This window comes from Neovison vison, chromosome 6, assembly GCF_020171115.1.
Source record: "Neovison vison isolate M4711 chromosome 6, ASM_NN_V1, whole genome shotgun sequence".
NCBI lineage: Eukaryota > Metazoa > Chordata > Mammalia > Carnivora > Mustelidae > Neogale > Neogale vison.
Window position 1 is genome coordinate 213,681,187 of NC_058096.1, and position 21,420 is coordinate 213,702,606.

The window sequence follows — 21,420 nt, forward strand, 5'->3', positions numbered from 1 at the left end:
ACACAACGCGAGGTCTGGGTGCTGGGCCGGCGAGATGGGGGAGGAAGTTCCAGGCTGCAGTTCCCTCCTTCAGCCTTTGTCCAGCCCAGAAAGCCTCTATGGGCCAAGTGGCTACTTCCTGCTGCCCAGTCGTGTCTGCAGCCCCTGTTCCCATGACAGCCCGCCAGGTCACGTACTCAGGGGTTCTTGGCCCTTCCTGAAACCTCTCCCCATCTCTTGTCTGTGCCTGGCTGGATCACAGCCCTGCCTCCCAGGTCATAGATCAGAGCACGTGACTGATCTCTCCCTGTTCGAGCACCCCAGGTCCCCTCTGGGGGCCGCCTGCCTTATTGTGGCCTCCCTCATTCCCCGGCACGCTGCCCTGGGCGGGCGGGCCCAAAGCGAGGTACAGAGAGGGGAGGCACTTTGTGAGGCTGTAGTCCACTGAAGGTATCTGAAGAGGTCTTAGTCCTCGGCCCGGACCCCTGATGCTGACCTATGCTATCCTGGGAGTGGAGACGAGCCCCTTCGTCCCCCTTCGGTCCTGGCTCTATCCTCAGCCCGGGGCTGCTGGGAATGGTCATGGCCACACCTCAGCCTGAGAGTGGTGGTCAGGTCAGCCCAGGACAGAGGGCACAGAGGGTCGCTGAGCCACCACCACCCTCCTCTGGGCCCTCCACATCCCTGCACTCAGATGGGGCTGCTGTGTAGCTGCAAAAAAGCCAAGGGCCTCAGGGGGGAGAGGACTGCTTCTGTCTTCTGCACACAATCCCCTCTGATGTCCCTCTGGGGAGAGGCCTTGAGTATCTTGCCCTGGAGGTTCTCAACCAGTGCGTCAGGGTTGGGTCGGGGAGGAGGACCCTGAGGGGGCGGTGGGGGGTCAAGGAAGGAGAAATGAACTAGGGGTGGTAGAAGGGGAGTGATGTGGCCATGTCCTGGTTCTGGGAGCCTTAATCTAGCCACACACTCAAGGTCACAGGGACCAGCCAGGAAGTGACCGAGCAGTCCTGGACAGAGTCAGTGCAGCTGAGGGTGAGACACCGAGGTCCCTGCCCCCAGCCCAGGGTGGGGGACCAAGGCCTAGAGTTCCGGCTGAGACAGGGTCCTAGCCAGGAGCCTCCCACATTTCTGGTCTGTTTCCACCAGCACTTGAGACAAATTCAGCCACACCTATGTCTTTTGGCAGCTTGTGGCCAAGGTCACTCTCAGCACACAGGGGAACCCAGATGAGGACCCCCTGCTGCTCTCCAGGAGTGGAACAGGGAATCTGTGCAGGGAAGGCTGGGGGGCTAGCAGCTGGGCAACTCTGGGGCAGGGTGGACAGGAGCCCCCTCCGGGAGGATGGTTTGACTGAGGAGTCCCGCGTCTGGGAATTGCCAGCAGATACATGTGCACAGGAAATCACCCATACAGGGGTATTCCCCTTGCACAGAGGCGGGGATGCCTGTTAACCTCCCCATCACAGAAATCACCCTGTGCCAGCCGGTGGCGGGGGACCCCAACACTGGAGGTGCAGGGTGACCTGTCATGGCGAGGCAGTTTCTGCAGGATGCTGGGGGCAGGTGCCTTTGGGGAGAGGTACTTGGGTGCCTGCTTCTCTCCGTGTTTTTTTTTTTTTTTTGTACTATTGGGATTTTCTATATCATCCGTTACTTGAATAAAAACTCACATTTTATTTACTTATTTAGCTCCATGCCCAACATGGAACCCAACGTGGGGCTTGAACTCACCACCGTGACATCAAGACCTGAGCTGAGATCAAGAGCCAGACACTCAAACCAACCAAGCCACCCAGGTGTCCCAAAAACTCACATTAAGGGGAAAAAAAAAAAAGCAGAATAGTAGCTTTAGAAAGGAGGGAAAACCTGATACAAACTCATCCATGATAGGATATCATAATGGGAGTGAGATAAGCCAGTCACGAAAGCATCAAAACTATGAAGCCCCTTGAGGGGTCATATGCTCAGGGACAGGAAGGAGACGGGGCGGGGGTGGGAGGGGGTGCCAGGGGCTGGGGGCGGGGGTGGGGAGTCCGTGTTTCATAGGGACAGAGTTGCAGTTTGGAAGATGCTGAATCCTGGAGATGGACGGTGGGGACGGGAGAGGAAGTACCTTCACCAACCGTGTGAAGGTACTTAAAGCTACCGAACTGGCTGCTTAGAATGGCTAAATTTTATGTGTATTTTAACACCATTAAAAACTTATTTAAGGGGTGCCTGGGTGGCTCAGTGGGTTAAAGCCTCTGCCTTCGGCTCAGGTCGTGATCCCAGGGTCCCGGGATCGAGCCCCACGTCGGGCTCTCTGCTCTGCAGGGAACCTGCTTCCTCCTCTCTCTCTCTCTGCCCTCCTCTCTGCCTACTTGTGATTTCTCTCTCTCTGTCAAATAAATAAAATCTTCAAACAAACAAACAAACTTATTTAAAAGGGTGGGGGAAAAGGGCAATCAGATCCGAGTCAGCAGCTAATGCTGGGTGCCCTCGGCTTGCAGCCTCACCTGAAAGCCCCTGCCCCAAGTCCCCGGAGTCCATCCTGGCCCACCTCACTGTCTCCAGTGTTAGATGGAGGTTGGAGCAACGGGTAGAGCCTCCTCGGGTCCTTCCAGTATGACATCTCTCGGGGTCCCGTCTTCGTGGAGATTATGATTTCCTTCTGATGTCCTCTGAAGGCAGGTGACTCCCACGACCGTGCCTCCACCTCCCCTTACTCCCCGGCTGGGCCCCAGCCAGCGAGCAGGGACATGAACCCACTTCTGGCCGAGAGGAGATTGCTCTGACCCCATCCGGGTTTGAGGTCCGCCTCTCCCAACTCCAGATGGCCCATACCTCCTCCCTGGGACCTTGGTCCAAGCTGCTGCACCGGGCCATGTGCGGGAGCTCGGGGACACTGGGCGGTGAGACAAGGTGCTGGAGACTCTCGGGCGAGCTGCCAGCGGTTCGATGGTTCGGGTCTTACTCCACACCCAGGGCCCTTGGCCTCCTACTGAGAGGTCCCAGTCCTCCAGTCCCCACCCCACGCCCTCCTGCGACTGCCTTGAGGTCAACTGGCTGTTCAGAACAGGTGGCCTCCTTCCCAGCCAGAATGTCAAGGGTAAGGTGCGGTTATACTTTGCAAAAGGTGTAACAGGATAACAGAAGAGAGAAGTCATACAATAGTAACATAATAATAACGGAATGAATGGGCACCAGGCCCCCCTGGAAGCCCCCACCCCCTCACCTCCCCAGGCACCACACGCAGGGAGGGGAGGGCCGCCTGCCGGGGTCCTGTGGCTTGGTCCCTCCCCAAACTTGGAGGAGGGAGGAAGGGAGGTGCGTGGTGGGGAGGAGGGAGGACTGCTGTGTTCTTCAGGGCCGTTCTTCATTGTGTGGCGATCAAATGCGGCAGATGGTGGCTTAGCACTATAGGCCCTTAGGATCCGGGACCTCTGTGGGTAAGTCCAGGCCCAGCAGGCTGGTCCCCTGCTCAGAACCTCACCAGGCTGCAGGCCTGGTGTCCACAGGGCCAGGTCATGCCCCGTTCCCAACAGGACCAGCAGGTGACCCTCCTTCCCATTTATCATCACAGCCACAGGCCCCGCCCACTCTTCAGACCAATGCCCTTCCCTTTCAGGATGCTGCCTGGCCAGGGCTGGCAGCCCAGGACACCCCTCCCAGTGTTTCCAAGCAGGCCAGTCTGTGAGGACACAGGGCCCTGAGACCCATCCTCGATATGGGCTCGAGGCAAGGAAGAATCTGGGACAGTACTGAGCCTCATTCACTGAACTCCCTGGGAGGCCCAGACTCTCTGGAGGGGAGTGTGCACAACGGGGGGGGGGCACTGTGTGTGTGTGTGGGGTGCCCATGGATGACATGGTTCCTGGAAGGCAGCAGGGGCCACTTGGGGGAGATTGAGGACCACAGGCCCAATGGGCAGAAAGGCCAGCCAGGAGCCTCACGGGCTATCTGCTAAGGGGACCCTAGGAAGAGCTGTGGTCTCCTACTTCCCTGGAGGTGGGGCCCGAGTGAGTTCAGAGGGGTGATGACAAAGTCACAGGAGGTGTGTTGAGAAGGGGGGCCCGGCTGGGAGCAGGGGTCAGGGCGCATGGAGGGAGGGTGGCTTTGTGGGCTGTGGGAGGGAAAGACCCCGTGTTGGGCAGGCGGAGAAAGCTCGGAGCCAACACGTCTTTAAATTGGGTTCCCCACGGGCAACATCTCTCCTTCCTACTGAAAATAAAAGCTGAGCTGGGAATGAACATTCCAGAAAACTGTGAATGGGGACAGGACCCTCCTGTAGAGGCATGGGGTCGCCACAGGGGGGCAGCACATGGGGGTCTGGGAATCGCGGGGGCGCAGGTGCATATGGGGATTCAGAGACAAGGAACAACCAAGAGACCTCACATAGTTAGGTCAATATTTAATTTTTAACTTTAATGTGCAAATAAATAGAAAAGGAAAACTACATTCAAAACAGCTGCAAAGGAAGTACAAGCCCCAGAACAGAAATTCTTCAAAAACAGAAGAGAGGCTCCCTAGAAGCATGCAGGGTGGGGCTCGGTGGGGTGTGGCCCGCACCCCAGGCCCACACGGAGGCACGGCAGGGGCCACGGGCTCCCGAGGATGGCGCCGGGAGGGTCTGGTTCAGGAATTCCGGTAAGTTCCCTTCTTACAAAACAAGGATGTGGACAAAGTGCCTGGTAGACTTGAGCAAACGGGCTAGGAGACCCTGGGCAGGGCACACTGGCCCTATAATCACCCAGACCCCAAGTCAAAGGCTTTGCAAATCTTGAGTTCCACAGGTAACTTCTAGAAATAAGTCTCCACTTCCCAGAACCGCGGATTTGGCACAGCTCAGTTTTTGGGAGGGTGAGGGCTGTCACTGGGTGGGCGGGGGGAAGGCTGCACACAAGGATGGTTCTGGGCCCCCCGTTGGTCGATCCCCTTGTGAGGGTGCCAGGAGCCCAGCTAGGGCCTCTCAGGGTGCAAGAATTCTAAAGAGCTGGTCCCCGGCCCGAACCGCTTGGCATTCTTGGCATAGAAAGCCTTGCACACCTCTGTATGACAGTTGCCTCAGTCCCTCACGCCCATACCGGGTCCAGGCACTGGCTGTAGCAACGGCAATGTCAAGGGCAGATCTGCAGAGTCCCATGAAGGCTCTCACTGCCCAAGGAACCAAGGGACTTGGCTGTTACAGAAGTTACAACCACTAAGAGAGCTTATGAATAAATATGTGTGCATATATATATTTCTAGAATGTCCTTCTTAGGTACAGGGCACCCCTGGGCCCTCTCAGTGTGGGCTGTTTGAGCTCACTGGGAGTTTCAGGCTGAGCCCCCTCCCCTTGAGAGGCCAGGAAAATACAGGTTTGGAGTCTCCTTTTTCCCAGAGCGGGGTCTTCTCGACAGTTCTGGTGCTGCCTGCCCACTCCACATCTTGACAACGGAGCAGAATCTCAACAGTTCGGCTGAAAGGGCCCCTCCTGCTTTCAAAGTGACCAAGGACCCCAAGCATCAGCTGAACTTGGCCCATGCCCCAACGAACAGATGCAGGCAGGGCCCATCTCGGGAAGTTTCCAGAAGCTTTCAGAACCATTCAGGAAGGACATGCTTTTCAAGCAGATCCACCCTGGCCCAACTCCTTCAATGTTGGGGTCTCCTGAACGCCGACCCCCAACCAAGCACGTGGTTCAGCACAGACTTTTCCAGACACTGTATGCACAAAGGGACCAATGGTGCCCCCGTCTTGGGATTTGGCACGTGTGATGAAAGCGGCCCAGCAGGTGCATAAAGGCGATCGCTTGCTCCTGGGCCAGTGTGTGGCTCCTCCTCCTTCCAGCAGGGAGTGAGCCCCCAGAGATCAAGGGCAGGAGGGGCTCAGGTTTGGCACAGGACAGGCCCAAAGGAAGCAGGGAAGCCGAAAGGGATGGCGGCACAGGGCCACAAGCCAACACGACCCCATCGCGCTCCGGCGCTCGCAGCCTGTGGCAGCAAGGCTGGGGGACACACTGCTCCCCTCGGGTTGTTCGTGAAAAGGCCCCGGGGCTGCTCCGGGCCAAGGCGGTAGCCACGCGGGGGGTTAGGGCGAGGCTGGGCGGCGGCCGTACTGCACACGGTAGCGGGTCACGGGCAGCCCGTGCACGCGCGCTGTCTCGCAGAGCGTCTTGCAGGGTACCATGTCCTCGTCCTCCTCGCCCATCAGCCAGTCCTGCACCAGGCCGGCCGCCTCCACCGTCACGTTGTCCTCCAGCCAGCGGCCGTGCCACTCCTCGAAGTGCTGGTGGTGGCGCAGCAGGACCAGGGGCTGCACCTGAGGGGGGACGGGTGTGGAGTCAGGGCAGCCCCAGATGGTGGGGGGTCAGTGGGAACCCGGGAGCGCACCCCTCCTAGATGGTCGGGGATGGGAACCTGGGGGCACACTCCCTCCCTGAGGCCCATGGCCAGACCCCAGGCTTCTGGGCCATGGAGCCAGGTGGGCACCTGCTTGGCCCGGCAGAGGGTCCCGCGGCGGTACATGTAGTCCTCGGAGTTGACGATGAACAGCATCTTGTGGGTGCTGAGCTTGAAGCGGCAGTCCACGTTGCAGGCGCTCTCCACCCCGACCAGCCGCTTCCAGGAGCTCTTGGCCTCGCCGCGCAGAGCGCGCACCTGCTCACACTGCCACCTGCGGAACTTCTTGAGGTTCCTGGGGGGAGAGGAGGAGCTGCAGACTGGGAAATCCTCATGGCCCGTAAGCATCGGGAAGGTGTCCCACTTCCCCGGGGTCGGAGAAAAGCAAGCGGAAGCAGTGGAAATCTCCACCCAAACCCCTCCACCGGCGCCACGGGAAACCCAGTCAGACCCCCAGTGAGACCCCGTGCTGCCGGCGGCCGGAGGGGCCTCCCTGGGCCCGCGGGGAGGAACCGCGTCTGCGGGTCCTCTTACCTCTGCAGGAACACGGGCTTCAGGAGGAAGCCCTCGGTGGGCGAGCTGGACGCCCCCTCGGTCCCCACGTACTGCTCCACGTAGCGAGCCAGGTGCTGTGGGGCCGGAGGGAGACAGGCCTGTGTTTTCATCCCTGCTCCCCAAAGCTCTAGGAGGATGGCAGCCACGGGGGAGGGGATGCGAAACCGAAACCACCAGACGGCAGCTCTGGACGGACCGCCGGTCCACAGCCCGGAGTTCGACAGCTGTGGCCCTTCGTGCCCGTGGTAAATCCCTCCCTCGTACCACCCTCACGTGACAAGCGCCCGTGGGGAACAGGGCCCCCGCATAGAGAGCCGGGTCGGGGAGCAGGATCGACGCCAGGGCCCATGCAGCAGGGCAAGGCCAGGGAGGGGATGGGGGTGAGCAGAAGACGGGGCTGGCAGGGGCTGCCCAGGGCTGGGGTGGGTACAGCCTGCAGCGTCTGGGGGATGCTTCACCTGCTTGCCACCCTCCGAAAGCCAGAGGCTCCTCCAGACTCATGCCTAACCAAACCACATTTGCTGGAAACTTCTGGAAGGGGCAGGATGTACAGACCCCGACCCACACTCGTCTTGGAAAGTACTTCATGTGGGGGGAGCCCTGAAGCACGCAGGGAAGGATGCGGTGGGGGGGCCCCCACTGGCTGGGGGCTGAAGCCCCAGGACCCCAGGTGGACTGTGTATCTTGGAGTGCGGGCCGGAGGAGTTCCCCAACTCAAGAGTTAGAGAACTCTTCCAGGGCAGCATGACCGGAAGCTGGGGCTCTGAGCTTTGCGCCCGGGGAGTGCGGGGTCACGCACTCCAGGGGGACATCACAGTGTTGGCGGCAGGCACAGGGCTGTGGGGGGAGGGCGGCCGGGCTCTCACATGGCCTCCTGCGCCGGGACACCCCAGTGGCTCCGGGGGGCGCACGTGCAGCTGCCATCCCCCGTCAGGCTTCCACAGACCGCGCTGGGGCTGCCAAGTGAGGCCGCTCCGGGTGGGACGTTCTGTAGCCTGTACTCGGCCAGCGTGTGCCCAGGGCTTGTGGCGGGTGGGGAGCCCCCCAGGGCTGCCTGTGGCTGCCCCTGACCCCCACAGTGTGTTCAAGGTGCAGAGTCCGGACGGGGGTTCTCACCTGGACCTCCACGGGGTCCTCAGTCTGGGCCTCCTCGGTGTCTAGAAGCTCGATGGTCATGATCACCTGCCCCTTGCGCTGGAGGAACATGACCTGGGGAAGGGAGGGGTGAGCAGCTGAAGCCGCGGGGGGAGCCAGGCGGAGGCTGACGGGTCACCTACGACGGCCTTCCCCAGCCTGCAGGGGCCCAGTAAGAGGAGTGGGGGTACCACACCGAGCGAGGCCGCTCCTCCCCCGTCGCGGGTGCCCTCCTTGCAGCCCCAGCCTCGTGGGGGGGCAGAGAGCAGCACCCCCTCACCTTGAAGCAGTTCTCATCTGCCATGCACCGCTCGGCCTTCCACTGGTAGCTGGTCTCCCTGGCGGCGCGGACGCAGCGGGAGGAGAGGTTCCCCCCGGCGGCACCCCGCTTCTTCTCGTTCAGGTAGAGCTCTACCACCTTCAGACAGACGTCGTCACTCACGAGGTGGTGCAGCTGTGGGGAGGGAGAGCCAGTCGGTGCCCCGCGCGCACGCCCCCTGGGAGGGGGGAGGCACAGCTGCTGCCCACCTCTCGCCGGAGGCCGCACCTCGCCCGGAGAGGAGGTCAGCCAAGGCCTCGAGGGGAGGTCGGTCCGCGGGGCCGCGCCGGGGGCTGATGGCACCAGACCACATCAGAAAGCAGCACAGACCCCAGCAGACCGGACTGGACCAGCAGGCCCTGCCTGGGCGTGAGAAACGCACAGAGAAAGTACTAGAGCACAAGCGCCAGAACAGGGACAGTGACTGCCTGAAGATGTGACCGTGGCAAGTACCTTCTCCCCAGGCGTTCGGCTGTAAACACAGTTCCCGTAATCCCTACAAACGCAGACGCAGGAAGAGAGCAGCGAGGGAGCCGGGCAGCGGGGTCAGGCCGAGCGGGCGGGAGTCGACACCCCTGGGCACCACCCGTGGCCCCAAGACAGGCTCCTACAGACCCAGGGCCTTCCCTGTGGCTGCTCTGGTGAATAAACACAATGTGTGGCCACTCGGCGAGATCCCAGTAAGCACTGGCTGCTGTCACCAAAAAGAAGAAATGCTCAACAAATAGGCTGAAAGAGGCAGAGGGCGACAGCTCGGCCCTGCAGGCTGCCGATGGCACCACGGATGGGGCTCCACAAGCATCGGGCCTGCTGGTAAGTGGAGAGCTAAGGGCAGGGCATCCTGGCCCAACCAGGGCTTCAGCTAAATAGCTCCATTTTTCTTTTAAAAAGAAAAAAAAAGACTTCTCGGGGCGTCTGCGTGGCCCAGTCAGTTGTGTCTGCCTTCGGCTCATGTCATGATCTCAGGGTCCTAGGATCGAGTCTCATATTAGGCTCTTTGCTCAGAAGGGAATCTGCTCCTCTCTCTGCCTCTTGCAAATAAATAAAAATAAAATCAAATATAAAAAAATGAGTTCTGGGTGCCTGGGTGGCTCAGCTCAGTGGGGTGGGTCTCTGCCTTCAGCTCGGGTCATGATCTCAGGGTCCTGGGATCGAGTCCCGCATCGGGCTCTCTGCTCATCCGAGAGCCTGATTCCCCCCCTCTCTCTGCCTGCCTCTCTGATACTTGTGATTTCTCTGTGTGTGTGTCAAATAAATAAATAAAATCTTAAAAAAAAAAATGAGTTCTACAGGAGATATTTGTGGAACAGGGAATTAAAAAGAAAAAACAACGTGCATCAGAGTGTCCGATCTGGTCCAACTGTCGGGGTGCTACAGACGAAGCTGCCATCCCCAGAATGGGGGCCCCACTGGGGGCACACTGGACGCCCAGCCCCGTAACAGCCGGTGCACAGGGGAGTGTCCCCGAGCCAGAGACCAGGCTGCAGGGGCCTGCTGGCGGCGAGGGCTGGAAGGAGGCAGGGCTGGGGCTGTCTGGGAAGACCCACCGAGCTGCATGCTCCTGTGTGTTTCTGCCTTGATGAGAAGTCTGTGAAACCTGAAAGGAAATGCCATTTCTAGCAGCCGTATCTGGGTGGGAGAGTCAGGACACTACTCTTTCCTCGGCTTTTTTGCTTTATGATAAATAGCCTTCCTGGGTAAACAGGAAACCGAGTCAGGCTGACCAGTAACAACTCTGGTGACCGAGCAGGACTCACATCCCCAGACCACGTCTGCCTCATCAGAGGCTTCGCTGTTTATAATAACGCGACTGAGTCACGTGCCTGATTTCCTCCCGTGGACACAGCTGTGGTACCTTCTCCTGTTCTCAGCATTGCGGGTAACCGGCCGACAGTCTCCCTCCAGGAGGAGCGGGCTCTGGTTCCTTACATGTTGCTACCCTCGAGAACGGTGTGTCGACAAGGAGCCAAATGAATCCTTGTATGGTCGCCAAAAGGTGGCAACAACCACGTGCCCGTCCGCAGGTGAGTGGATGAGCCATGGTCCATCCACAGGATGGCGTGGGAGTTGGCCACAGAAGACAATGAACTTCTGACAAGGCTAGATGTGGGTCGACCTTGGAAACAGCATACTGAGCTCGAGAGGAGCCAAACTGGGAAGGCTACACGCTGCTGAGACTCCATTTATGTGAAACGTCCAGAACAGGCAAATCCGTAAGACAAAAGACAGACTGGTGGCTGCCAGGGGCTGGGGGAGGAGGATGAGGGAGGGGTGACGGCGCATGGGGACAGGGTCTCCTCTGAGGCAACGGAAATGTTCTGGAACTAGAAACAGGTATGACAATGCCACTGCACTCATTTTCACTTGAAAACGGTGAATTCTGTGTTACATGAATTCTACTTCGATTAAAAGAACGAAAAAACCATGGGGACCCCGGGGCCCTCCGCACAGCACGGGCTGCGGGCAGGGCCGGGGCAGGCAGGGTCTCTCCCGGAGGGGCTCGAGGCCTCCCGCCGCCGCGCTCACCTGCCTGGCGATGCTCTGCACCAGCTTGTCCATGGTGAAGCCCACGTACGCGTGGATGGTGAACATCTCGCGCAGCGTGTCCTCGTACTGCGTGGGGTCGATGCTGCCCTCCAGCAGGCTCCGCACCATGTCCAGGAAGGCCGGGTAGTACTCCTCCAGCTCCACCTCACCTGAGGGGCGGGCACAGCGGTCACCCAGGGCCGGAGACACGCGTGGCCCTCCCCGGGATGAATCCGAATCTCTGTGGCACGCCGCCTCCCGCCACGGACGTCCTCGTTCTCGGCCCGAGGTTCCGGCACCTGCGTCCCCGCCCGGCCGGTGGAGGGGAGCCCCCGTGCGTCACCCCCGGGGGCCCAAGGCCTTACTTGGCTGCTTCAGCCGCAGCTCCATGGCAGGGTCGTTGCCTTTTTCCCGGCGGCCCTCGCAGAGCAGTTTCTCCCTCTCCTTCTCGGTCCGGTACTCGAGCAGCTGCTTCTGCGCCTGGCGGTAGATCTTCAGGAGCCTGGAGCACAGGGTCTGGTGGAGGCGCAAGAAGAAGTACCAGTTGTTGTTGGCGAAGAAGAGGCTGTACACGTCATCCAGGGGCTTGTGCGGTGGTGGCGGCGGCGGCTGCTCGGCGGCCGGTGTCTCGCCCACGGCCCCCTTCTCCTCTGGGGGGCTGCTCTGCGGCCCCGGTGCCGGCTTCTTTCGGTCGCCGGCGTCGGCACCCTGACCCTGGGGGCTCCCCCGGCCCTCGTCGGCGGAGTCCTCAGACGCCCCCAGGTCCAACTGCTGGGAGAAGAAGAGGCTGGGCACGAACTGGTGCACCAGCTGGTGGATGGTGCCCTGGTCCTCCTTCTGGATGGCTGGCTGCCGCTTCACGTAGTAGCTGATGAGGGCGGCCGCGTCCTCTAGGATCTGTCTGTCCTCGTACACGAAGATGAGGTGTGGCTCGCTGGAGGGGGCGCTCCGGCCCTCAGAGTGCTGCTCCTGGTGCTGGGGGGTGGGTGGGTGGGAGGGACAGGCAGCCATTAGGCACAAATGACCAGCTGGGAGAAGTTCAAGAGATGGGGGCCCCAAGGCCACAGGGCTCTAAAAGCATCACACTCTGGTCCTGGGTGCAGCCCAGAGCCTCCCACCTGGTCCCATTCCCTGGCCCCCTCCAACCACTATCCTCTCTGGGTCTAGAGTGATTGGACTTAAAGGAGCACAGTCACCCCTACTGCAGCCCCCTAGACCTTCCTGCACTGCTCAAGATAGGACCCCAGTCCCTGGCATGTCATCCTGCAGCCCCCACACCTGACTTCTTTCAAAGCTTTAGGGCTGCTGAGCTCCCTCCTGCTGCGTGCAGGACCTTTGCACGTGTCCCTCTGCTCTTTGGCCCTGGAAAACCACAGCCTCTGCTCAGTCTTTATCCAGCTCATGACTTTGCTTCCTGCGAATCTGTAGATGATCATGTTCCCTCCAGACTACCCTGAACTGCCTGCTGAATCAGGCCGGATGACGTTCTCTCCTGGGTGGCACCGATCACCAGCACCAGGCACGAAGGCTACACACACCCACTTTGGAAAAGGTGAGCGTGGATGCCATCCCCGCGGGCGGGGAGCTCACAGGGGCAGGGCCAGGTCTCCATCACCCCTCAGTGACCAGCCCAGGGCACAGCACTGAGGGGACTCCTCCAACAGCCACGAAAGGAGTGACCGACAGAAAACAGGTGCAAGGCCAGGGCCTCAGCTTTCTAGGGTAGGCGACTCTCTTTCTACCAGAGATCGCGCTCCCTCAGCGACGCTGAATTCTGCTGCAGCCCGAGACCTCCTTCCCCTGCAGGCAGGGAATCCGGAGAGCTGGCATGTCCGGCTCCTGGCTCTGGCGTGACCTCCTCTTTCCTACTGCTTTCTGAGTTCCCATCTCATTTGTGCCACAAATGCCCTCGAAAACCTTTTTAAGTCCTTTCCTCAGAGCAAGTTCTGCGGCACGGAATCCAGAGCTGTACACTGCTAACGGCCAACGGCGAGGGGCTCACTTCCCTATGCGCAAAGGACTTGCACGTGCAGGGCTCGCCAGGCTGATGGGCTAACGTCTGGCCCCAAACAGTGCTGTGCCCCTTTCCTCTTGGCTCCCATGAAAAAGGAACTCAGTGGTGACCATGGGCCTCACGGGTCACGTCACCGACTCTCATTCTGATCATATCCCACGGACCCGATCTGGGGGAGTGGCGGTAGCGCTCTCAGGCCTGGACCACCGACTCGAGGATTCAAGTGAAGAAACCAATTTAGCAGCAGGTGGGCCCTGCAGGGCTGAGGGTGGCCGGCGGCAGGGAGGCAGGGGGGAAGGGGCTTCCTATCACAGGCTCTCGCAAGTAGCTCACTCCCTGCACGCATTTTTCGAAGCCTAAATCCTCAGTTCTGTGGTTCAGTATCCAAGAGCCAGACTGTTGGCAAGTTGGCAAGAAGGTGCAGGGCGAGGCCAGAGGCAGAGCCCTAGGGTCCGCAGCCCTGGTCTCCTGTAACTGGCCTCGGTAAGTGGCCACGTCTCAGACCTGTTTCATCGCTGCTAAACCCAGGATGCTGGTGCCGCATAACAAGGTCTTGTCAGTATGGGTCAGATGGAATGTTCCTTCTCAGGGTCTACCTGTGCTGGGCACACAGCTGGCAGCGGAGAAATGAAAGCTGAAGTCACTGGAAGGAAGGTCCATCAAGGCCCCGGGGGTAAGCAGGGAGGGGAGAGCCCCCACCAGCCACAGGGGAAACGCTACAGTCCTCCCCCTGGACCCACTCAAGGCTGAGTGCCACAGAAACATCCCCTCGGCCCCTATGTAGCCCTGCAAGACGGATGCTGGGGAAACAGAGGCACAGACAGCCGGCAGCCTGCCTGACACTGGGAGAGCCAGAGGCGGAGCCAGGATCCTTGGTCCGCTCTGTCCTGGGCAGAGCCTCACCTCGTCATAGACGCTCTCGATCTCGTTGAGTAAGCTCTTGGAGCGAAGGGCCTTGGTGTCGTTCTGTTTGAAGTTTACGGCCTGATGGTCCAGGGACTTGAGATAGGCCTTCTCGTACTGCTCCCGCCAAATCTTGTTGAAGCCCTGCTGGGCCTCCCGCCACTCCTCCTCCTTAGCCTTCAGCCTGCAGGGCCAGAGGGGCTCAGCATGGGGACAACCCCAGGCCCCCACCCGTCATCCCTGCAGGGGCAGTCTGTCATCCACCCACAGGCCCTGCCAAACGCATTCCAAACTCGGGACAGCCGGTGCCCAGCCTGGCCCATGGGTTCCGTGCTAAAGAAAAGAGGGAGGGAGGGAGCAGTGGCTCTGTAGAACCAATGTCTGGTTTAGTTTCTCAAATACCATTGCCCTCCTCCCTGGCCTGGCCCATGGCACTGACACACTCTGGGTAGGTACTGGATCCGTCACTAGGCTTAATCGCTTGACTGCAAGCCCCACAAAAAAGGGACTGTCAGCCTGTCTCAGCTCTGCAACCCCAGGGCTGAGGACAGCGCATGGTCAAAGGCAGCCACTTAATAATTAATACCTGCTCACTAGCACAAAAGATTCCCACAATGTGTAACTAAGTAAATGGCAAGCTAGGACAATCCTATTTGTGCTCTAAAATAGTTACTTTTCATGTTCAGATATGATTATGTGCATGGTGGAAAGTTCTAGAAGGACACAGACAGTTGCTCAGTTGTGCTTTTCTTTTGGGAGTAGAATGGGGGCAATGAAGAAGGACTGGAAACCACACTAAGCCAGCCTGAGGTTCTGGGGAGCCCCTCCCAATCACACTGTGATAAACAACACACTAATGAGCTCCACGGGGCTTGCCCATGGCAGGTGGGGCAGCAGGCATCTGGAGGACACCTTTTCAAGACGACAGGGACGGCAGTGACTGGGTTCTTCTTGAGGCTCTCGATGATCTCTGGTGCCTTGTCACCGTAGATGCGGTGGATGGCGCGGCGCTGGATCACCTCCGACGTGCCCCCCAAACAGTCGTCCAGCCGGAACTTCTCCTGGTCTTCAGGCGCCATCCGCGAGAGCTTCTTCTGCACACTTTCCAACACGCGGATCGTGGCCAGGTTGGTCTCCAGGACGACATCTAACTATGGAAAGGAAGGCAGGGGCCAGCTGTCGGGGGGCAGTGGGGCCCTGGGGACCGGCCTGAGTAGGCAGAAGAGATGTGTGGACAGAACTGATTAACTTCTGCGTCCCTGAGGAGATGATGGTGGGTGCCAGGCCATGGCGGCCCTGATGCGGTGGCTCTGGGGGCCCTTAGCGAGCACGGCTGGTTACAGGGCTGGGCCCACAGAACAAGGACTTGCGGGTTCCTTACCACTGCACAGACATCCAGCGGCCAGAACACAGATGGACCCATCTGGGGAGGGCAATGGGCCCCAGGCTGACCCACTCTGTAGCTATCGATGGCATTTATAAAAAAGGGAGGACTCGCGGTATTCACAGCCCTGAGGATGACTCTACAGGGCTGATGGGGAGCTGGTCCCCAAAGGTAACACTGGAATTCCACTTATGACAAAGTGACAGTGATGGAGGACAGGTAGTTGCCAGGGGTCAGCAGGGAGGCAGGGAGGGCCACCAAGGGCGGCAGGAGGGATCCCAGGGGTTGGGGGAGCAGTGCGGTATCTTGGTGGTGGAGAACACCACACACACGTGGACACGTGCGCACACACAAATATAAGTTCAACTGTGAAGATGAGAATAAGATCTCAGGGTGTGTCACTGTGCCCGTGATTTTACAAGCTGTGACCACTGGGAAGAAGGCTCCCCGGGATCACTTGCTGCGTGTGAATATACAAGACCTCAGTAAGCATTCCGATGGAAAAATAAGTAGGTCTATTTAAAACGGAAACAAATAGTACCACTGCCTAGCCAGCCCGAAGGCTAGCAAGTCGGAAAAGGGACACTTTTGGCCACTGAAAAAATATTAAATTAAAAAAAAAAAAAAAAAATGGCAGAATTTGCCTACCAAAAAAAAAAAAGGGGGGGGGGAAATACTTTTGGGTGCCGCCCCCTGCTGGAAATTGCTGGAATCCCAGATACTCGAAAAGAGTCTGGGGAGGGTGGGTGGGGACGATGACGGGGGTACATCCAGGGGTGGAGAGAGAGAGAGTAAAGTGGAGAAGAGGGGACAGGCTCGGCCCCCACGCCTCCTCATCCCAGCAACACCAGCACACACACCTCAAAACGCTCGTCCTCACAGCGGTGCAGCTGCTCTTCGTAGGGCGTCTTCTTGGAGCTGACGAAAGTGGAGTCCTCTGACCACGAGGGGAAGGAGACCCAGGTGTCATTCAGAACCTGCACCAAGAGGAAATGCTATGACCAGTGCAGAGGCTTCAGTGGCTAGAACCATTTACTATGCCGTCCAGCATCAAAGATATGAAGACAAGTCATATAATCCGGATTTTACAGGAAATTAGCTTCTCAAACCAAGAGCAACCTTAGTTTGAAAGTAGTTTAAGGAGAAAACAGGACTTTGGTCAAGTAAACAAACTGTACTATTTCCGGGGTTGGCCAACTTTCTCTGTAAAGGGCTAGATAGTAAGTATTTTAGGTTTTGTGGGCCAACCCCCTGTCGGCAGACTATCCAACTCTGCCTTTGTCCTGGCAAAGCAGCCACAGGCACTATGTAAATGAATGAGCATACTTATGTGCCAATAAAACTTTATTTACAAACACAGGCATAGGGCTGGATTTTAGTTTGCTGACCCCTGGACTATGTATCCTGAAATCCAGCAAGAACTCTTGAATTCTGGAAACAGAGTAACAGCTTATTAACCCTGAAAAGGTATTCAAATGGTGAAGCTAAACGGAGACATACCAAGGGCACCAAATCTGGGACAGAGCAGGCTCCTAGCAGAAATACATGTAAACCTAGAGGGAGGAGTATTCCAAAGCCAAGGCCAAAGCCAAGGCTCTGTGGTTTGCCAAAGCTACCGCAGGGAAGAAGCCATCGTCTCAGCTCAGGCATTTTGTCTGCTACCACATCCCAGCACCTACTACTCAGTATTTGGGGGGTGGGGTGGGGTCAAAGCTTAGTTCTTTCATGTAAAACATGGGTGTGATGCACCACGTAAGCTGACAGGAGCCGCCGGGGAGCACTACCTCCTTGCAGATGGCCGTCCTCCCACTGCACTTGGGCTGCTGGTAGGTTTTGGGGAGCGCTCGGTAGCTGGATCCAATGCGCTTGCAAGACGCGTAGTCAATTTCCCGGCTTATTCCATCCCCGGATCTGTCGCTCATGGGTGGGGCGAATGACAGCTCTTTCACCCCCAGGAAGGACTTGAACTGTGCAAAGAGTTCTGGAAATTTCCTTCAGAAACAAAGACAAACAGTAAGTTGGCTTCCCTGGGGCTTTCTGGGAGGGACCTAGCGATTTGAGAATGGCTTCCTGCAGACACCTGGGAATGGTGGTCAGGGGTGAGGGGGAACCAAGCATCAGGTGTGTGTCCTATACTCAAATGTGTGAGTAAATTTGCCTCCCACCCCTCCGTCACCTGCCACGTGTCAACACTAACAGGCGAGCCTTGAAACATGCTGGAATAGACAACTCAGACTGGCAGAAGCTTGGATTAGTGAGGTTTTTTTCGCTGAAAAAAGGCCAGGCATCAGGCTGGGGGTCGGTAAGCTACTACCAAGCTGCCCGTGCCTGTCCTTGCAAATAAAGTTTTATAGGTACACCACTGTGTCCATTTGCTTACTATTGCCTGTGGCTGCTTTTGCACAACAAGGCCAGGGTTCAGTAGTACTGCCCCTTGGCCCTCGACAGATAAAGTCCACCAACTCTTGCTCCGGAGTCTTCCTCCCTGAGGGAGGTCCCTCCCAGGAAAACCCCCTGCAGACGCGATCTCACAAGTCACAATGTCATGGTCATGCAATGGGAAGGTCTTCATACAACTGTTCCCCAATGTCACCTGGATTTGTGATTAAAGGAGTATGAAATCCCACTGAGGGGCGCCTGGCTGGCTCCATCGGTGGAGCGTGTGGCTCTTGATTTGGGGGTTTTGAGTTCGAGCCCCACACTGGGTACGGAGATTACTTAAAACAATCTAAAAAAAATAAAATAATCCCACTGCAAGGATGCATTACTTTGACAGGGGCACGGCGATCCTGCCACCCGCAGCTCCCTTCCTTCGTGAACGATCAGGCCCCTCCTGAGATGGCTGTCCACTGTGCCCTGGCCGTGGGGACCCCATGCCAACTTCACTCATGAGGAAAACCCATGAGCAAACAGAAACACAGGGTGGAAAGACATCAACAAACCCATGCAGACGACATCTGACGTTGCAGCTGTGATAAACGCCAACTGTGAACGCTCCAAGGGGGAACGGTCCCTCCGACACAGCCCACTCCAGTCCTGACCCTGGCTGTGCCGTCGGCAGGTGGCCGATCTCCAGACCCCCTTCCCTGGCTGCCTCTGGGCGCGCAGACCCAGATGGAGGCTCACACTTCGAGAAGAGGCCTTGTCAGGGTGATTGCTAGCCCAGCCAGGCGTCACAGCAAGGCAGTGAGAAGAGGCCCGCTGTAGTTCTTCGCCGCACACCCGAGGCCCTCCCCCCACACCGTTCTCGGCATGTGGAAATGGGAATCGCGGACCCCAACCCAACACTGCCCCCCTGCTCAGCACCTGAAATTCCGAGCTCCTTTATTCTTCTCCCTTAATCATCACCCCTGCCCCCGCCAACTGCAGGAGCTAGGTCTGGCCATTCTGCAAACAAAGAAACTCTGATGTGCTGGTAGGAAGCAGGGTCCCAATCCAGACTTGGGGCTGGTGATGCACCCAACTCGGCACGCCCGCCCCGCACAGGCATCCCCAGACCCCTCGCCCGCCACAGAATGTCCTCTTTCCAGCAACCGCGCCCACTCCTCGGCCAGGACCCACACCCAGGGTTCTGCCTCTGAGCTCACACACACACACTGCTGTGGGGAACGAGCACATAATCCAAGTCCACACAAAAAGCCAGCCACGGTTCAGCCAAGGGTGAGTAACGGCACTGTGCTGCTGGGGCCATTTTTCAGAGTGTCAGGAGATCCTCACTAGCCTGGGAGAGTGAACCCAAGGGAAAGGGACACCCTGACGTGTGTACCCCCTCCAGATCTCAGGAAGCACTGCCTGATGACCCTAACTTAACCTCTAATATCCCAACCTATGGAGCATGACCGTAGCACTGACTGCAGAAACTGGAGACAAACGTCCTTCATTACAGACCCTGCTGAGAAAACCTCGATTCGTACAAGCAAGGGAATAGCACGCAGTCGCTATGAATCACGTAGGCTCACGGATGACACCAAAAGACATTCGAGAAAGACATCCAAGATCTACCGAATTAAAAAAGAAAAAAAAAAAAAAAAAAAAAAGAGGCCGCTGCAGCCCAGCCTGACAGCATCTTGTCCTGAGGGCAGAGCGCCGGCTTCTGGGCTGGGCCACCCTAGATTCCCCCATCACCACGGCAAAGCTCTCTCTGAAGAGCGGTCTCTCAGCAAAGTGAGAAGTATCACTCTGAGCCTTAGGCTCCTCATCCTTAGAATGTACTAAAAAACCGCGGCGCCTGGGTGGTGCAGTTGGTCAGGCATCCGACTCGACTCTTGGTTTTGGCTCGGGTTGTGATCTCGGGGTCCTGGGATCAAGCCCCGACTCGGGCTCTGCACTCAGCAGGGAGTCTGCTTGAGTCTCTCTCTCTGCCCCTCCCACTCATGCTCTAATAAATTAAAAAAAAAAAAAAATCTTAAAAAAAAATCAAAACACATCAAATGTGTCCATGAGCCCACATGATGCTTTAAGAAAAAAAAAAAAAATGGATCCGAATAGGACAGGAGTGTGACTCGTCAGCCAGCCATTATAATAAAGGGAGAAATCAAACATCTACTCTGGGCCACCAGAAGGTGAAAAATGCTGTTGAGGTTCTCTCTTTTGCAACCCGCAGAGAACATATAAATACACGATCGAGCCACAGAAAGAATGTGGACACCACCGCCCCCTGATGGACAGAGGGACATGGAGGACAGGACTGCAGGGCTGGGGCGTGCCAGCACAGAGACAGCAGGCAATGAGGTGGGAGGGAGAGACTCACGGACATGTTCTAAAACCAAACCAAACCCAGACAAGGCGGCCAGAGCGAGCCCCATGCTGGACAGCACCTGAGCCAACCTCAGTGGGGGGAGGTGCTCACTTCCAAGGGATCCTTTTGAGGGGGGAGGGAGCGTGATGTGACGGCACAGGAAGGGGCTCCCCAGGGGTGGCGAAGGTCCGTGTGGGACTTGGGTGGTGGGCACAAGGGGCTTTGCCTAAAAATGACTGAAGTCATCCGTCATTCGGATTCCTGAACCTGTGCTTTATTTTATATTTAAAAAGAAAACTTAAAAAACGTTTCTTAATTAAGAGTAAAGGGCTCAGGACGCACCTGTCCCTGGGGATGACTTTAGGGCTGAATAAAGGTCCTATGCAGTCATTACATACCGCGCACGCACCACGTTCTGGACGCGGTTTTAAAGGTCTTATGTATAGGGCCTGCTTGCAGCGCTGTGAAGCTGTGTGTGGTAGCTCTAGAAATCCCCATTTCGTAAGAGGAAAACTAAGACTGTCTAAGAAACCTGTCCGACATGTGAGAGCTGAGGAGCAGGAGGCGGTGCTGGGGCCTCTCCCTTCTTAGAGCGCACAGTGCCCGTGCATCCACCTCCTGGAAAACCTCTGCGCCCCCAACAGCCTCCCCAGCCCCCGGGGTCTGTCCACCTGCTCACACCCTACGGCACAGGCTACCGGCAGCAGGCCAGAAAGAGGCCCACAGGGGTGCCGAGTGGCCGATTCTTTCTTCCTGGCAGTTTCTGATTGGCAGAATTTTTAAAAGCACGTATCAAAGGGAATCTCTAGAGGATTATGCTGGGTGAAGAAAACCCAGTCTGCAACGGTTCTGTACGGTGCGATTCCTCCCACGGAACACTTCCATTGTGTAAGTTTCAGAGCTGGAGCGCAGATCGGGGGTTTGCCAGGGGTGTGGGACCCACATCCGGGTGGCGCGCAGGACGGACGGACATGGGTGTGGTTATTACAGGTCAACACAAACATCCCTGTGCTGCTGAAGCCGTATCTTGACCGTTGGGGTGGGCGCAGGAACTTCGCAGGGGACGGAGCTGCACGCAAGGGGAAAACCTGACAAGTCGGGCGGACTCTGCAGCGTCAGCATCCGGGCCGCCACGATGGGAGAACAGGGCCAGGACCTGTCTGTGTTCTTTCTCTCTCTACTGCGGCTCAATCTAGAATGACCTCCACCACCACGGCAACTTACAAACAGAAATCAAAGAAAGCATTTACCGTTTTCCACAAGCAACAAGCAACAGAAGGGTAGACAGAGCTTACGGACACACACCTGCGTGGAAGCCCCGGGAAGGGCCACTCACCCCAGAAACGGGCTGACGAGCTGGAGGAGCTCGGAGCCGGACACGAGCTCCTGGTTGAAGAGCGCGATGCAGCGCAGGAAGTTCTCGTAGACCTCCTGGCTCTTCAGCACCCTGCGAACCTGCAGGGAGAGCGGGTGAGGGGCCCCTCGAGGGCCAGCCCCACCCGCACTCCCC

General features: G+C 57.8%; 1 protein-coding gene across 1 annotated transcript in view; it reads right to left on the minus strand.

The window, feature by feature from the left end:
* Positions 1-4,353: 4,353 nt before the first annotated feature.
* Positions 4,354-21,420, minus strand: part of SIN3B (SIN3 transcription regulator family member B) — a 34,153-nt gene continuing 17,086 nt past the window's right edge. The window contains exons 8-19 of the mRNA XM_044253990.1: positions 21,247-21,365; positions 16,957-17,164; positions 16,033-16,149; positions 14,701-14,939; positions 13,789-13,972; positions 11,237-11,846; positions 10,872-11,041; positions 8,307-8,480; positions 8,009-8,101; positions 6,872-6,966; positions 6,428-6,632; positions 4,354-6,257 (exon numbers count right to left, since the gene is read on the minus strand). Coding sequence (XP_044109925.1) covers positions 6,027-6,257; positions 6,428-6,632; positions 6,872-6,966; positions 8,009-8,101; positions 8,307-8,480; positions 10,872-11,041; positions 11,237-11,846; positions 13,789-13,972; positions 14,701-14,939; positions 16,033-16,149; positions 16,957-17,164; positions 21,247-21,365 — 2,445 coding nt within the window. The 3' untranslated portion in view covers positions 4,354-6,026. The remainder of the gene's footprint in view (positions 6,258-6,427; positions 6,633-6,871; positions 6,967-8,008; positions 8,102-8,306; positions 8,481-10,871; positions 11,042-11,236; positions 11,847-13,788; positions 13,973-14,700; positions 14,940-16,032; positions 16,150-16,956; positions 17,165-21,246; positions 21,366-21,420) is intronic.